The 17,424-nt window shown below is 37.3% G+C and overlaps 3 protein-coding genes across 3 annotated transcripts; all 3 read right to left on the reverse strand.

Moving 5' to 3' along the window:
* Positions 1-4,858: 4,858 nt before the first annotated feature.
* On the reverse strand, positions 4,859-6,167 carry LOC104104746 (glucuronoxylan 4-O-methyltransferase 1-like). The gene has a single exon (XM_070179025.1). The coding sequence runs from the start codon at positions 5,943-5,945 to the stop codon at positions 5,082-5,084; it is 864 nt and encodes a 287-aa protein (XP_070035126.1). The 5' UTR covers positions 5,946-6,167; the 3' UTR covers positions 4,859-5,081.
* A 482-nt stretch (positions 6,168-6,649) lies between these two features.
* On the reverse strand, positions 6,650-7,917 carry LOC104104749 (glucuronoxylan 4-O-methyltransferase 1). The gene has a single exon (XM_018773638.3). The coding sequence runs from the start codon at positions 7,740-7,742 to the stop codon at positions 6,852-6,854; it is 891 nt and encodes a 296-aa protein (XP_018629154.1). The 5' UTR covers positions 7,743-7,917; the 3' UTR covers positions 6,650-6,851.
* A 524-nt stretch (positions 7,918-8,441) lies between these two features.
* On the reverse strand, positions 8,442-17,185 carry LOC104104747 (probable serine/threonine-protein kinase At1g09600). The gene is made up of 8 exons (XM_009612899.4): positions 15,866-17,185; positions 15,444-15,728; positions 12,131-12,448; positions 11,046-11,273; positions 10,588-10,688; positions 9,882-9,996; positions 9,332-9,784; positions 8,442-9,053 (listed from the first exon to the last, which is right to left on the reverse strand). Exons 1-8 carry the CDS (start codon positions 16,325-16,327, stop codon positions 8,847-8,849), a joined length of 2,169 nt encoding a protein of 722 aa, XP_009611194.1. The 5' UTR covers positions 16,328-17,185; the 3' UTR covers positions 8,442-8,846.
* Positions 17,186-17,424: the final 239 nt, after the last annotated feature.

Consider the following 17,424-nt stretch of genomic DNA (forward strand, 5'->3'; position numbering starts at 1 on the left):
TTAATCCTTGCTTGTAAATCACACAGTTTTTCCATGCATACTTCCATGATATAGCCATTCCCCATTCATGTGGGGGATTGTTGAGGTTTTTGTTATTTAAGATGAAATAGTCTTAAAATGAGGGTGAATGGGAAATGGAGGGAAAATGAAATTTTTGAGTAAAATTTTAAGTTTTCCCCTCTTGACAATGAGACATTGTCCCATATTGGAAAAGGAAAAGATTTTTGGTGGGTATATATATAATTGCTCTTCTTGTAGCTCTTAAAGAGTTAAGAAGAAAGCAAGCCTCGCGCCGTCGTCGTCGTCGCTCTCTCGGCTCGGCTTCGGATTCGGATTCGGATTTGGTCAAATGATCGATTGATTGATTAATTTTTTGGACCAAATTTATTTGTTAATAGTAAATATTAACGTAAGATTATCCGCATTTGTAACGGATATGTTCCAATCCGTGTATTGACCACCAGCTGCAATAGCAGCCGCCTAATGCTCTTCCCACCATGGCCAAGTGCTTGCTCCACAAACAAGCTAGTGCATGCTCCACCATGGAGGGTGGAGGGTCGTTCATCTTCAAAGCTGACTGCTATAAATATGTGCAGCAGCTGTTGAAGAAAGACATACAAACACAAAACTGAAAACGCTCAACTTTGGCTATACATTGCACTCCTTCCTCTCAGCATTTTCATACGATTTTCTGAGTTTCTACTCTTTTGTTCTGCATTGTTTTAACTTCAAACAAAGCAGCTGTAAGTGTGATTTGCTACCGAACTTTGTGTTCGCTGAAACACTGGGGTTTGAAGTACCGGTACACCAGTGTGTGATTCGTTCTATCCTGGGAGGAAATAATCCATAACCTTGGGTACTAGGAGGGAATTAAATTCCTTAAGAAAACACTGTGAATTCAGTGGGCTCGAATTAATTACTATTTCATTACGATAACTTATATTTTCCAGAATTATTATTTACAAATACAGCAATATTGGCGGGACTAACAAATATAAAATAATAGGACTAGTAAATTTCTAATATTAAATTGTTAAAAAGTTTAAAAATTAAAAAAACTCTTGAGATCCTCCAATACCATTTTGCCTTTTTATTTTTATCTAATACAAATCATTAATTTTTTTAGCATTACGATAGATAATAATTCTTTCTCTTTTGTTTTTTTGGTTAAAGGAAAACATTTTATTGATAACACTAAAGCGTGACGGTAGAACTATTAGCTACATAGTCACTATCATAGATAGCGAGTACACAAAGGTTTCCAAGACTTGCCAGCATATCACACATAGACACTAAAACTATTCTATTAGAGGTTAAACCCTCTTTGTGTGCTTGAACCGTTGATAACACATACTCTGAGGGAGATGCCATGACAGACAGATAATCACTTGTGGCTTGCTTGATTCCTTCCTTAGCCAGAACATGAGCTACTTTTTTCCTTGTCGGAAGCTATCAATAACACTTTGATAAGTAAGGTGCTTTTGTTCCAAAGCATTTATAGCCTCAATGGAGTCTATTCTATCTATCCTCAAATTTAATTATTATTTTTAAGTTAGAAATTAAATATAAAAAGTGTCCAAACATTATATAAAAGTCATAGTTTGGGAAGAAAAAGGAAAAATGTTGTTTTGAGAATTGGGAAAGTAGTCCCAATAATTAACAACATAAAAATTACTCGCACTCAAAATATATCAAACAAATAATACAAGATATGTGTATTTCATATATAGATTTATTACTATTTTAAATTTTAACGGGTAAAACTAAGTTATTTGGTATAAATACCGGATACGAGTGGGTATTTATCATATATGCAAATAAATGTAGAGGTTATTACTTTAGGTTAATACAATATGAACATAAGTGTAAATATTCAACTTAGATAAAATAACGCATTGCTTAATTCCTATTACTAATCACAACTTGTACTGAACATATTTGTACAAAGTATAAAGCTTGAGCTATTTATGTTACATTACTTTTCACGGAGGCGACTCAGAGTATTTTTCGGTTGTTATGGGGTTACACCAAGGATCCACGCTCAGCCCATTCTTATTTGCATTGGTTATGAACACACTGACATGCCACATTCAAGGGGAGGTGCCATGGTGTATGTTATTCGCTGATGACATAGTTCTGATCGATGAGACACGAGGCGGCGTTAACGAGAGGTTGGAGGTTTGGAGACAAGCCCTCGAGTCTAAGGGTTTCAAGTTGAACAGGACTAAGAGGGAATACCTAGAATGCAAGTTCGGCATGGAGCCGGGGGAAACGGGCACAGAAGTGAGGTAGTTTCAAGTACCTTGAGTCGGTTATTCAGGGGATGGGGAGATAGACGAGGATGTTACATACCATATAGGGGTGGGGTGGTTGAAATGGAGACTAGCTTCTGGAGTACTGTGTGACAAAAAAGTACATTTGTCACTCAAAGGTAAGTTTTATAGAGCGGTGGTTAGTCTGGTCATGTTGTATGGGGCTGAGTGTTGGCCAGTTAAGCACTCACACATCCAGAAGATGAAAGTAGCAGAAATGAGGATGTTGAGGTGGATGTGCGGGTATACTAGGACGGATAAGATTAGGAACGAAGATATTCTGGAGAAGGTGGGCGTAGCACATATGGACGATAAGATATGGGAAGCGAGGTTCAAATGGTTCGGGCACGTACAGAGGAGAAGCCCAGATGCTCCGTTAAGGAGATGCGAGCGGTTAGTTTTGGCGGGTACGAGGAAAGGTATAGGGTGACTTAAGAAGTATTGGGGAGAGATGATCAGACAGGACATGGCGTGGCTTCAGATTTCTGAGGACATGGCCATTGATAGGAAGGTGTGGAGGTCGAGCATTAGGGTTGTAGGTTAGGAGGTAGTTGAGCATTGTTCTTCTTTGTACAGGTGTGAGGCTAGTCTGATAGGGTTTTGGTCTTAGACTGTTAGTGGTTCATGTTGTGTTCACACTATTCTACTGTTTTTCTTTGTGCCGGACCTTATCTACTGATTATTGTTAGTACTTTGCATCTATTCTCGATAGTACTGATATATTGTCTCTCTTTTCGTCTTCTTGAGCCGAGGGTTTTCCGGAAACAGTCTCTCTACTCCCTCAGGGTAGGGGTAAGGTCTGCGTACACTCTGTCATCTCCAGACCTCATTTGTGAGATTTTACTGGATCGTCGTTGTTGTTGTTGCACTTTTCATAAGGAATGATCGACTATCAGCTTTGGATTGAAAGTTTTTCGAAAATTTTGACAACATTGTGTGTGTTTTTTTTTTTTTAAACGCACTATTTCTCGAATTTTAAATCATAATACCTTTTGAAAAAAATAATATTATTTCACATGAAATAGCACAAATATTATCAAAATAATTGTTCAAAAGGTAATTCAAATAACAATTTTGCCAAACGTTTTTCCAAACCTAATCGACCCCCCCCCCCCCCCCCCCCCCCCCCCGCGTAAAAAAGAGAGAGACCAAAAACCAAATCCGAACACCATATCTTTGTTTGGTCTTCCATGTGATGAGAAAATGATTTTTCTACTCAATTGGCAGTGGATAGGGTGGCCATGACTACTGCATGTCCAATTTTTTGCTACAATAATTAAATTATATTTTTCAAGAAATGATTTGATAGTTTTTTTTTTAACTATTATACTATTTTTAAATTTTGGTGCCTTGTCAATATTAAAGCAGTCACTTAAAAGAGAAAAATTGTCTTGTACTCTAAGGCTAAGCTACTCAGTTGGGACAATCATTCATCGCACCAACTATATCCAACAATCAATATTCCTCCTCCAAATATTAATTGGAATGACCAAACTCAATCTCTTTCCTAATTCGCAACGACTACTTGATAAAATCTTATCAATGCATTAGCTGTGTTATGGTGTGTTTGAAGAAAGAGATCTGGATTTAGAGTTTTATTAGAAGCACTTATTTATATATTTTTTCACAAAGAATTTGCTTTTTCTAAAATATATAATTTAAATGCACATAACTCTCTGTATTTTTTAAGCTGACGCATGGCTCGAAGTGATGGGTAATGAGTGTGCTCCTCTTGCTACACTACTTAAATATGTACCAAAATTTGCTACTCGTAATATGTGTCTAATTAATACATCATGTATGATGTTTTTACCACTGAATCAAAGACTTATTAAGTAATTTAAATACAGAGAGTTATGCACGTATATCCATGCGATTCAAATTAATTTGCATGGATGTTAATTGGAAATGTATCTGTAATATTCCAACTGTGTATACGTTTGAGTCTTGGATTTCTCTTGCTGCTTCAAGTGGATTAATGTTCATAAACCCCGAGTTTTGCTGTATTACCTCCTTTCCTTTCCTTTCCTTTTTCTTTTAAAAAAATCCTTCTTTTAATATTTAAGATAAGTGACATCTTTCTTGTTTTTGAGTTATGACAAGTGGTATTTGAAAAGTAACATATTAAGGGAAGGAAAGTGTAAGAAAGGGAAACGAACGAGAGACAAAAAGGAAGTCTAATTGTTCCCTTGATGCGAAGAAAAAAATATTTGCGCGCATACTTTTTCTTCACATTTAGTGATACGGTATAAACCCAAGAAATAACTTTTTCTCATTTCTTTTTCTCATCTCTCTATTAAAAGTTTGAAACTAAGATTTTTTATTTTCGTTTTTCGACCCAAGCAAAAGGGGTTTCAATTCAATTATCAACTTTACTGGACATAGAAGCATTCAAGTCAAGCTAAACTAAATGCATCTAAAGAATGGCTCAAGCTCCAACAAATGCACCTAAGGAATGATTATTGGTTGGTGATTTTGCAAGGTGAGTCCCTCCCTCTAAGCACGTATAGCTGACATGAAACTCATAAGCCAAAAAAAAGAAGCAATAATAACCAATGGATAATGACTTTCGTCGTACCAAAATTCAAAATACAATAGGTGAAAAAGTAGCCTCAATCTCAAATGCCTCTCTCACAAACAATATCCTCATTGGTCCATCATTTCCCAATCCCAACCCTCAAACTACCTCCTCACCCCTAAAAAAAAAAAGAAGAAGAAAAATTAAAGAGAGATAAACTGAAAAAGAAAAAAAAACATTTTCAAGAAAATCTAGGGGCAAAAGGGCATATCCAAGTTGTTCTTATGACTAGGGATAGTGAAATGCCTCAACTTCCCCACTTGTTTCTTCATATATCCATCACACAAAAATGCTTTAGAAAACTTGTCCTCTATATTCCTATGCACATCATGCACAAACACATGAGTTTCTCCATTTTCTTTATTCCTTGCCATCATTCCTGCTGTATAAATTGCAGTCATTCTCCCTGGTGCATTCTCATGAAAACCTGTTGGAGCATCAACCATTATTAAATCCCATTTTATATCATAAATTTCATTAGGCAACCCTTTTAAAGCAAGTTGACACTTAGAATATCTAGGATCAGCTATAGCTGTGCAGTCTGGTTTTTTCCCTGCTTCCATTAAGACATTTGCTTCTTTCACTTTACTATCATATGTAACATGATAAGACTCTAACATGGGAAATTTCTTCTTGATTTTTTCAATCCAAATCACATCTTCGTCGAGGAAGATAGTTCGTCCTCCAAAGTTGAGTGTGTGCCACATTAGACTGTCATGGCCAAGACCAAAGACAAGGAAATTGCAAGGAGATTTCTTGTCTAAAATGTTGGATGTTATTGATATCTCGTCGAGTTTTTGTTGAGGGGTGGTGTTTGAGGTTGCGTAGTGAATGAGAGATTTGGCTACTGAAGATGGGATCTTGTTGTTACATTTTGTTGATGAACAACTTGTTGGTAAAAAAGCATGGGAAATTGAAGAAGCAGATAATAATAATGATGTATTTTCACCAGAAGATGTTAATCTTGATCTCAACACAAATAAAAGTAAGAAAGCGATGAAAACGCTTATGACAAGAAGCTTTAGGCTAAGTGAACTCTGTGTTTTAGTTTTCATGCTTGACGTGGGAGGTATACAAGTTTTGGTTAAAGCTCAGAGGTAAAGAGATATATATTGAAGATTTTGATAAAGACGAGAACTAATAAGAAAATTTTGGATGAAGTTGCTGGTAGATCTGAAGAGGTTAATGATGGCAATTTGTTAAGCCTCAAATACATGTTCTCAACAATTAATTGAACATGGACAGAACTCAAAAGGAAGGAAAATATATGTATTTATTTCCCATTCAATGACTAAGCTAATGTTTGTTATTTCTTGTTAAACGTGCTCTTTACTGTTTATATCCTATTTATGCAGTCTGTTTTTTTCCCTTTTTTTTCCCTTTCTTCCTTTAATTCATACAGTGGATTTACAACATATGGTAGATTCTTTCAGGTGTGCAAGCCGAAGCAGGGGGAGAAAGTTTTAGTCTCTCCTACTTCTGGTTTAGCAAACTATTTGGATGCTATGTTGTTGGCTATTCCAGTAGCCAAGAGAAGAGAAAGAACTCACCAGAGCTAGGATCACGCGTTCGAATCACACCCTTCTTTTTCTCAAAAACTAAGGGGGACTAGAACTCGTAAGACACCATAATCTAATTGTGACATTTTTACCACTAAATTGTCTTCTTTGGTACTCTTGAACACCATCGGTACCTGGCCAATGTAACTGCTGAATTGAGGTAAGAGCCACATAGTTACCTCATTATCTATCCATTATAATTGAATCTTCAACAACTCAAGTGAATTTCGTTAAGTGTAAGTTTACACCTAGATGACAAATATATGACTTAGTATTGGAGTAAAGAAATAATATCCTCATCAGATCCATCAGGAGTATCAGCTCAATCACCCAAAAGAAAAGAATAAAGAAAGAAAACTGAAATTAAAAATAAAAGAATAAAGAAGATATTTTCAAGAAAACCTAAGGGCAGAAGGGCATATCTAAGTTGCTCTTATGACTAGGGATAGTAAAATGCCTTAATCTCCCAACTTGTTTCTTCATATATCCATCACACAAAAATTCCCTAGAAAACTTGTCCTCTATATTCCTATTGACATCATGCACAAACACATGAGTTTCTCCATTTTCTCTATTCCTTGCCATCATTCCTGCTGTATATATCGCAGTCATTCTCCCTGGTGCATCCTCATAATAGCCTGTTGGAGCATCCACCATTATTAAATCCCACTTCATATCATAAATTTCACTAGGCAATCCTTTTAAGGCAAGTTGGCACATCGAATATCTAGGATCAGCTATAGCTGTACACTCTGGTCCTTTCCCTGCTTCTATTAAAACATTTGCTTCATTCACTTTACTATCATATGTAACATGATAAGACTCTAACATGGGAAATCTCTTCTTGATTTGCTCTATCCAAGTTTCATCTTCTTCGAGGAAGATGGTTCGCCCTCCAAAGTTGAGTGTGTGCCACATTAGGCTGTCATGGCCAAGACCGAAGACAAGGAAATTGCAAGGAGATTTCTTGTCTAAAATCTTGGATGTTACTGATATCTCTTTGAGTGTTTGTTGAGGGGTGATGGTTGAGGTTGTGTAGTGAATGAGGGATTTGGCTACTGAAGATGGGATTTTATTACATTGTGGTGATGAGCAAGTTCTTGTTTTCTTGTCTTCGGACGAAGATGAGGATCTTGGTAAAAGAGCATGAGAAATTGAAGAAACAGAAGATGAAGTTGTACTTTCGTTGGAAGATACTAATCTTGATCTCAACACAAATAGAAGTAAGAAAGCTATGAAAACACATATGAGAAGAAGCTTTAGGCTAAGTGAACTCTGTGTTTTAGGTCTCATGCTTGAGTTGGGAGTGATACAAGTTATGTTTGAAGCTAGAGAGATATATACTGAAGATTTTGATGAAGACAAGAGAACTAAGAAAATTTTGGATGAAGCAATGTAGTTTCTGCTGGTAGATCTAAAGAGGGTTTGGTGGAGAGTTTCTAAAAGTGAGGGTGGGGAGTAGTGCTGTTACCCCTACTTGATTGTGATGGAATTGTTGATATTAAGAGAATGCATGTCAATTTGTAACGGGGCTTTATTGAAGACAATAATGGTAGCATCCTTTCACCAACTAATAATCACAAACTAATCACAATTTGCTATGTTTCATCAGTGGAAAGCGACTCTATATCTGCATAGAACTTTTGTAGTACACCAGTTACTCTAGGAAAATGTTCTCTCTCTCTCTCTCTTGTTTGTTGGTTTACTTCCCTTTGGGAGGAGTGGAGCATTTCTATTGAAGAGAACTTAGCATGGTGATGATAATCCGCGTTTAAGCCCCAAAAAAAAAAAAAAGTGAGAGAGGGAAAGAGAGAGAGATTACACTTAATGGCCGGGATGCAAGAAGAGAAAATGACCAAGTTCCGGGTACATTCCAGACTTGCTGCGGAAACAGCAGTCACATGAAGCAAGAGAAGAATCTATAGAACAGATAATTTGATGCGTTGATACTTAATGTTAGATCCTACCATCAAATTAATGTATCTTACAGGCTTGAGCATTTAATGTAGATCTGTATTCCAAGGCCAGATACTGGCTTGAGGCGTAAAGTTCCTACAAATTTGGGAAAAAAGGTTATCCTTTACATGAACTGACCAATGTATAACTGTACAAGAATCCTTCCCAAGACATACACCACCAAAAGAATTCCCCCCATAATACAACATCAAAAAAACTGCTCTCTTTTTTCATTCTAAGGGCCGTTACAGGAGAAGGTTAGGATATGATTCTGGAACTGTATAATGTGCATTCTGCATGTGAGTAAAGCATTTGTTTCTCTTGCCTCTGAGATTTTCTTAGTGAAGGATTGGTTTTTGCTTCCTTGATTCATGAAACTCTAGCATTGGCTAGTGTTCTGAACTTCATCAAAAGGTTATATCCTTTTTCCTCCTGTACAAATCACCGACCATTGCTTGTATAGTGTAAGAGCGATTCTGTTTGCCCATTGCCATTGTGTTCCTTTTTCATCTTATTTTTGTCAAGACGAGCTTTCCGGACAGCTTGCTGTATCTGTTTCTCATGCTCTTTGAGCATTTCGTCAATGTTTCCACCGGGTGGCATCAATGGTCCAGAGTAGTGGATTCGATTCTTCTTGGGAATATAACCCTACGGCAAAAAAATAAAAACAATAAGGCATTCTATCTGGATAGAACTTTACAACCGCCCTTCCCCATTACAGTATGCCTCTCTGTCTCTCTCCTTTTTCTTCTTCAGCCAAAGGGGAAAACGGAAGCTTCCTTTCTATGAGTATTTCTCCTTCATAGTATTTTTCATCTTTCTTTTTCTTTCTTAAGTTTTTGATGAGGTGCAGGATTTCAACCTTAATCCACTACTAGCCATGGGTCAAAATAACCAAGACGTAAAGCAAATTTAAAGTTCCTTACCGCTGTAGACTCCTTTCCTGTTGAATGCTTGTCCTTCTTACTGGAAGAGTCTTTCCCCAAAAGAGAGTAGGAAGAATCATTAAGCTGGTTATACTTTCCAGTCATGTGCTCTTCAGGCCACTGTGAATCCCTGCTCATATCAAATCTTGAACTACCATGAGCTGCAACTGAATTGGAGAACCTGGACAATTGAGCTGCTGCACCGTGAGGTCTGAAGGACCCACGTGCACTTAATTCTCCAAATCTTGAAGAATCAAATCCTCGTTGAGAACTCATAAGAGGGCCAAGTCCATTAATATTTGTGTTTATGGAATTTCCAGAATCACTGACTTGTGATGAATGGCCGTTATATAGAGATCCTCTGCTGGGATCAATAGGGAAACCAGAACCGCCATCCTCTTCACGACTGTACTTCTCACTAATGCTTGTGGGATTTGACAGCTGTTTCCACTTCTACATGCCACAGAAATACAGGTTATATGCAAATCTTACACAGCTTAAAGGTGAGCATACATGGTAAAATATGCTATTGGTATTTAGGGGAAAAAACCTGTATGGATGCTGGTAACTCAGCATTAGCATCAGGCGCTGGTACTGCTTTTGACTGTTTTGCGCCCTTTCTATTAGATTCAACACCAGATCCTTTGATACCTCCTCCTCGCTGCCTGAAAACAGAATATTAGCTAATTAGGAGAAATGTAGCAAATGGTCAGTCCAATGAGAACAAAAAATGCTCTACAGTTCAAGCAAGTGTATTGAATAAATATTGGCTATCAGCAACAAGTGGTAAAAGTCCTTTTGAGTCAACTGCAGCAATATAAACTCTTTGATTTGGTTCTTTATCCCTAGGGGAAAAAAAACAGTTCGATGATTTTGGTAAATTATGGTTGAAAACCAGGCAGGAAACCTGAACGCCTGCAGAATAGCAAAATGCAATCTGGACACCTTTGCTTGGGCAAAGAAAAAGTTACTAGACCTGGTTTTATAGTAAGAACTTAGAGATGTCAAATCGCCAATACACAGAAAAATGAAAATACAACAAGGCATTCTACTTTTTTTTCTCGATGAAGAAATAAATTTTATTGGTTGAATTGGGAAAACCACCACATGCAAATTTATACAAAAAGTAGAGAATCATCATCTACAAAACATCCTTAAGGACAAGATCAGATTAAATAAAGCATATGTAGTTAAAAGATATTGTATGTCAATAAATCTACTAGTTTTACGAAAAGGAAAAAATAGATAATGAGTACCTTCTTGCTTCCTCTTCTCTCATCTTAGCGTCAAATTCCTTGCTTGGAGGATACTTGGGTAAAGATGACGGATCACAAGGAAGAGGCTTCGTTGTGAAGAACTGGAACAGAGAACCCAAACAATATAATTATATAAACAGCGTCAACGAAATAAAGAAGAGGCAAAAAACCATAAGCAGAAAATCAAAGCAATAAGAGAACATTCTTCACTGTGCTTAGCAGTCAGATAACTGTATATACATATTTCGTAACCAAAACTACATCATACAACATTTTACTAGCGCTATGCATAGAAACAATCCGATATAACGAAGACAAGACCGTGAGTTCCCAGAAAGGGGAAAAGATTGCTAATATGGCAAGAAAAGTCTGAATGAGTTGACTTCCTGATTTGAGGGTGTAAAAAGCTTTCTGAACTGATAAAACAAGTTATTGATCGTTCAGAAACTAAGCTTTACCTCACTTTGAAGTGCCAAAGTAGCAGAACCCCGATACTCAGGTTCAAAAGCCAGGAGAGAATCCAAAAGTGCTAAAGCTGATACAGGGAAGTCCTTGAACGTGTTGGCAAGGCAGCGCTTATATGGCTGTTGAGGTTTAAAGATCGTTGCATGTGGCAATTTTGATTTCTTCCAGTATTCTTCGGATGGTGAACCGCAAAGTTTAAAGATCTTATGCAGCTGTTCCACCTGCAACAGCTTATACAATGAGTCATTCATTTCCTGACCCACAAGGGATGCTGACCAGGAGACAATCACAAGCCCACGCACACCCCCTTTTCTAAAACACATTTACAGATGCACATCGGATAGGCACACAATGAGAATAGATGCACCAAGAGAAATGATAAGCTATAATACAGAGAAATGCACTTTTTGTGTGTTTAAATGTAGAATGGTGTACAATGCAGTTAGCAAAATGCAGAAGCGACTAATACATTTCTTTCTTTGGTAAAGTGAGACTAGTGCATTTTGTATGAGTAACTTGCAAGCGTATTATAATTCATATTGTTTTGATATAAGAGATTTTGATAGAAAAGGTGATAACGCTTTTTTGGGGAAGGTCTAGAAAGAGTAGCCTTGGAGATCCATCACTATTACCATCCTAAGTCCAAAAGTGCTCAAAGGCGAAAACAATGTTCATCTAAAAGAAATTGTTGCTAGACTAACAATTATATGGTGCGCTCAAGTGGCTGGACCTAAAGAGCAAAAGTTAAGAAAATTCCTTATTGTTCATCAGCAATACAGTAGCATGTGGCATTAGAAACTTGACAATCAAGATCACACATGGAAACATATTCCTAATATGGGTAAAAAATACTAGGTTGATGTTCTTCAGAAGTATCACTTCAATCAAGAGATATGATAGATGAAAGGTGCAGTATGAACTTCGCTCGCCGGCTCGCCCTAATATGTGCTTAGGTTCTTCGTTCTCTTTTTTCTTTTTGATTGGTAGGTTCTTAGTCAGTTATTAACAAGAAAAGATATATCAGTCTATTCTTATTTATAACCAAATACACAAAACAAATCAGTGACTTTAGCCATACCTCAGTTCTTCCTGGCATTATAGGCTTCCCTGCAAACAATTCAGCAAGGATGCAACCAGAACTCCACAAATCTACAGCCACTCCATAATCTGTAGCACCAAGCAAAAGTTCAGGAGGTCGATACCACAAAGTAACTACACGACTTGTTAGAGGCTGCCTTTGATTGTTTTGATATAAAGTTGCAAGCCCAAAATCGCCAATCTTGAGGTTCCCATTATTGTCAATCAGAAGATTCGAACCCTTAATATCTCGGTGCAGGACACCACGACTATGGCAGTGTTCAAGTCCACGAAGCAGCTGCCGCATGTAACATTTAATCTGCAAAATTACAGGAAGCATTTTTTGAAACCAAAGAGGGCAGCAGATTTGCAACCACCATATGTAACCAGAAACATGTAGACAAAAAAATCAGACAAACTAAGACAATTTTGGTGAGCAACATACATCTCCAATATTTCTTGCCCCAGACCCAACCGCATTGGGAAAAGGGCCAGATATACCCTTCTACTTTTAAATATTGTTACATTTGACCTCCGTTATACTTTGGGAGCAAAAATACCTCTGCCGTTACAATCCTTATCAAATATGCCCCTATCTCTAACAGAGATCCACTGTGGCAATGACTACAACAACAACAACAAAAAACCCAGTGTAATCCCATTGTGGCAATGACTCAGCTATTAAAATTCCACGTGGGCTAACATTTGGATGAGGTAGATGCCATGTGGCATGCCACCACGCCACTCTAACCTTATTTTGCCCACTCCCCCAACTGACATTCGGATCCATCCATTAAAGAATCAGCAAAACTAACAAAAACCCATCTAAAGACAATCCAAAAAATCCCAAATATCAAAAAGTTTCAAGACTGAATCATATGAGCTAATTTCATAAAAGCTACCAAAACAAAAATTAAAAACAAAAGTATCCCAAAAACAGATATATCGCGCAAAAATCTGCCTGTGGAAAAGAATAGAGCAAACAATGGAAGAACGATGAAATCTTCATATGCTGGCTAGGATTCATGTTCCAAATTAAGAGAACTCCTCATTTGAAGCACACCTATTATCTTAGTTTATCAAAATATTCAATCTTGCAAACGTTATATGTTAGAATTTTAAGTGAATCAAGTTGGAGAAGTTGGGTCCATGGCAAAGGCAGATTTAAGCAATCACGGATTCACAACAGACCCATTTGGGTGTTCTTCAAGCTTTTCCAAATAGTTCAATGGTGATTTTAGTTTCTCTTCAACTACATTTTGCCAAATCAGTAAGTGAATCTAAACTTAAGCACAACAAATGATTTTTCCAAACGATTCTAACAATGGTAACCAACAAACTCAGTTTTCAGATTTCGAATTTGAAAATTGAAAGGTATGTTTTATAGAGCGGTGGTCAGACCGGCTATGTTGTATGAGGCTGAGTGGTGGCCAGTCAAGAGCTCCTACGTCCAGAAGATGAAGGAAACAGAGATTAAGATGTTGAGATGGACGTGTGGGCACACCAGATTAGATAGGATGTGAGGAGGAGAAGCACACACCCCGGTAAGGAGGTGTGAGAAGTTGGCATTAGACGGCCTTAGGAGAGGTAGAGGTAGACTGAAGGAGAGTTGGGGTGAGGTGATTAGGCATGACATGGCGCAGCTACAGCTGACCGAGGGCATGACCCGTGATAGAAAGGTGTGGAGGTTGAAGATTAGGATATTAGGTTAGGTAGTCTAGATTATTCATATCGGTAGTGTTAGTATGTACTCTCACATTTGGTTGGTAGTAGGCTTATTTGAATACCTGTCGTTTTTTATTTTTTGGCATTTCGATCATCTTACTATCTTGTTATGTATGCTGCTTTTACATGGTTTTTCGGTGTTGTCCCGTCTTATTTTCTTGTTATTATTGGGGTACCTATGCTTGCCTGAGCCGAGGGTCTATTGAAAACAGCCTCTCTACCTCCACAAGGTAGGAGTAAGGTCTGCGTACACACTACCCCCAGACCCCACTATGTGGGATTATACTGGGTATGTTGTTGTTGTAGTTGTAAAGTTTTCGGCTTAAAAAATGGAAACTAAAATCACCATAAGAAATTAGAGGCTACCTAAAACGATTATTTCCCCAACGCAATTGTTAGTGGTTGTTTGTAGCTTTGGGTGGGGAAGAGAAGATGCCAGGAAAAAAAAAAAAAAAAAAAAAAGGAAAAATGGGAAGATCTAGAGAAAGTATTGTCCTACTGGGAAAGGGGGTAAAATAAGGTTAGGGTGGTGAGGTGGCATGTCACGTGGCATCCACCTCACTCGAATGTCAACCGACATGGAATTTTAATCGCTGAGTCATTGTCACATTGGACCTCTGTTAGAGATAGGGGCATATTTGATAAGAATTGTAACGGTAGGGGTATTTTTGTTCCCAAAGTATAACGGAGGACAAATATAAACAATATTTAAAAGTAGAGGGGTAAATTTGACCCTTTTCCCTTTACCATTTATTCCTCAAATGACGAGAGAGGAAGGAGCAAGGTCAAGCCACTTCTCTCAGGACTTTCTGCATTTAGTCTATAGACTCAAAATTATAGCCATCTAACATGCCTTCCACGACTACCGAGATTTCACCATTTTACACAAAATAAATAGCTTCTCACCTATACTTAAAACAAGGAGTCTTTACATAGAGGGTTAAAAATAAATAAAACTTCTAAAAAATTAATTATACAACTGTCAGGCAGATGCCAAATTACTCGAATCGTGCATATTTCCAACTGTCCAAAAAGTGATGTGTTTCCCCTTTTTCATCCCTTAATTTTTCATCTGAGATATATATAAAAATGAAAAGGTGATAAGAAAGAAAGTGAAAACTTTTCATTATTCCATCAGGTCTAACCTTAGCAACTTTATTACCAGGATGAATGTCGTGCATAACTGATCCTTTTAAGTTATTCATGGACAAGTATCTAGCTGCCTCTCTCCAAATTTGAATTATCAATCATTACAACACACTGCCAGAAAATTGAACATACTTTCCCTTGAACAAAAAGGGATGATGGGAGTCGGAAAAAAAAAAATTTAACCAAGGTAGAACTCAAGCACAATAGATTATTTGGCTATTTGTACCAGCGAGATCAGATCTAATATCCTTAAGTTCATGCATCTCTATTTCGGTTCATCGTTGAAATTTCAAGTAATTCTATTTAATTGCATGTGATGTTAATATATACATACACAAAGATATACATATATGTATTTGTGTGTGTGGGTGTGTAACATCCAGCATTGCCTCCTGTGGTAAGATATCTAAGTGACTCAGACTGCAAATTAAAGAACACACCTGAGATTCAGTAAATTTGACAGCTGGTGATGCCGCAAGACCTGCAAGGTCATGTTCCATGTATTCAAAGACAAGATACAGATTGCCTGAGACGCGAGAGGTCACAAGACTTTCAAGCTTCATAACATTTGGATGATCTAGCCTGCGAAGTATTAAAATTTCCCTAGCCATAAAGCGAACACTTTCTGGATCCATGTTGATAAATCGTACTTTCTTCAATGCAACAATCTTTCCAGTTTCCAGGTCTCGGGCTCGATATACACTGCTGTATGTACCTTGGCCAATCTGCATTGATATTTTTATAGATAAGAATCAATTGGAACGGAAAGAAATTGCAGGAACAAAAAGCAGGTATACTAATGAGTATCAATAATTCTTATTTGGAAGCAAAATGAAATTGCTATTGCTTGCTTAAAATTCACCTTATCCAGCTTCTCAAATGAATCTGCCTTCCGAGGAACCCAGCCTTTAATAGCTTCACCTGCCACAGTTGTCAACCATGATGGCCATCCAGCAACGACTTGTGCACCGTCAACTCCATTCCTAACACTGAATATTCTATTGATCTGAGGTTGTCCTCCAACCTCAGCGGCATCTGTTGCTGCCCGTCTTTGCACCTGTGGCACTTCAGGTTTCTCAAAAACTATAGGCTTCTTCTCTCCCTCATCCCAAGCTGGTGGGGTGGAACCTGCACTTTTCTCAATTGGCTCTGTTGATATAAGCCTCGTCCTCGCATCAATGCCACCATTATCAACCTCCACTAAAACATCCTCCTTGGTTGATGCAATAAGCCTTTCGGAAGAAGATTTCTTTTTTTCTTTATCCTTAGTTCGATTCTTGCCATGCCTTTTAATAGAAACCCCCTTTGAGCAAACACAGCCCATGGTATCCTAAATTTAAAGCTCCTCCTCTTCCTAAATAGGATTCTATGGACTCCCCACAAGATCCTATTTTTAACACAAAATCCAATCCATTTTCACTCAATGTCTCTGACATTTAGCTGAATTCCAATCAGCATTTCTCTTAAATGCCAATCAGTATAAAATTATTATACTAGATTTCTTGACAAACAATGAATGGATCGGAACCCCAATAACTCAAAGAGAGACTAGTACGTTTTAGGATCCAAAAGGGGTCAGAAAAATTTGCAAGAACAATGTAAAACAAGAATCTCACCAACCCCAGATCCCAGAATCTAAGGACCTTCACCTAACACCAACCCACATTGCAAGATAAAATCAAGAATGTAAGTGAAATTAATGTAATTTAAAAAGAGAATAACAAACCAAATACTGTACAATTTTATATTTTCAACTAGAGAAAATGTACAGATAAGATGATTCAAAAAGTTAGAATCTTGATGCAAAAGCCAATGATTTCAATTCAAATCACACAGTAAATGCAACAAGAAATATAACCGGAAAGAAAAAAAAAACAAAAATTTCAAAATGGGTTAGTTCGAAGCTACAAATAGAGTGATTTTCGGATCTGAGAAAGCCCTAAGATTGTGAACGACCATCAAAATATCTGGTCCTCGACACAGAGTAATTAAGTTTCAGATATATTTAAAAATTTAATATTGGAATATACCTAACTCTTTTTATTTTAGTTATTAAATCTTAAGAGATTAAAATAGAGGTTTTAAATTATTTGCGAAATTAGAATGGAGAAAAGAGAAAAAGAATTGATATTCTTATTTAAAAAGCAAATTATGGAGAATTTGTTGAGAGAGACAGAGGAAGGAACACGACCGTCTCGTGAGGAAGAAGGAAGGTACATATACTGAAATTTTGCAGCAATTAACTGTGGGGTCCACTACTGGATTTTCTGACACGTGGCGGAAACATTAGGAATACTTTCATGTCAATTGGGCCCCAGTAAAGTATCAGCTTACGTCCGAGACAAGTGTGACACAACGTCTTCCTCTAATATGGACCTTAAGGTACTGCCAAAAAATATTTCAGAGACCTAAATTTACTTT

This window comes from Nicotiana tomentosiformis, chromosome 1 (genome assembly GCF_000390325.3).
Source record: "Nicotiana tomentosiformis chromosome 1, ASM39032v3, whole genome shotgun sequence".
NCBI lineage: Eukaryota > Viridiplantae > Streptophyta > Magnoliopsida > Solanales > Solanaceae > Nicotiana > Nicotiana tomentosiformis.

What these genes read in the sequence shown, in the direction of transcription:
- LOC104104749 (XM_018773638.3), bottom strand. Translation starts at nt 7,742, where the DNA reads ATGAGACCTAAAACACAGAGTTCACTTAGCCTAAAGCTTCTTCTCATA.
- LOC104104746 (XM_070179025.1), bottom strand. Translation starts at nt 5,945, where the DNA reads ATGAAAACTAAAACACAGAGTTCACTTAGCCTAAAGCTTCTTGTCATA.
- LOC104104747 (XM_009612899.4), bottom strand. Translation starts at nt 16,327, where the DNA reads ATGGGCTGTGTTTGCTCAAAGGGGGTTTCTATTAAAAGGCATGGCAAG. An exon ending in TAATGCCAGGAAGAACTGAG is followed by an intron (nt 11,274 to 12,130) that starts GTATGGCTAAAG and finishes AAGCTGTTGCAG; the next exon opens with GTGGAACAGCTGCATAAGAT. An exon ending in CTTTGGCACTTCAAAGTGAG is followed by an intron (nt 10,689 to 11,045) that starts GTAAAGCTTAGT and finishes TCTCTGTTCCAG; the next exon opens with TTCTTCACAACGAAGCCTCT.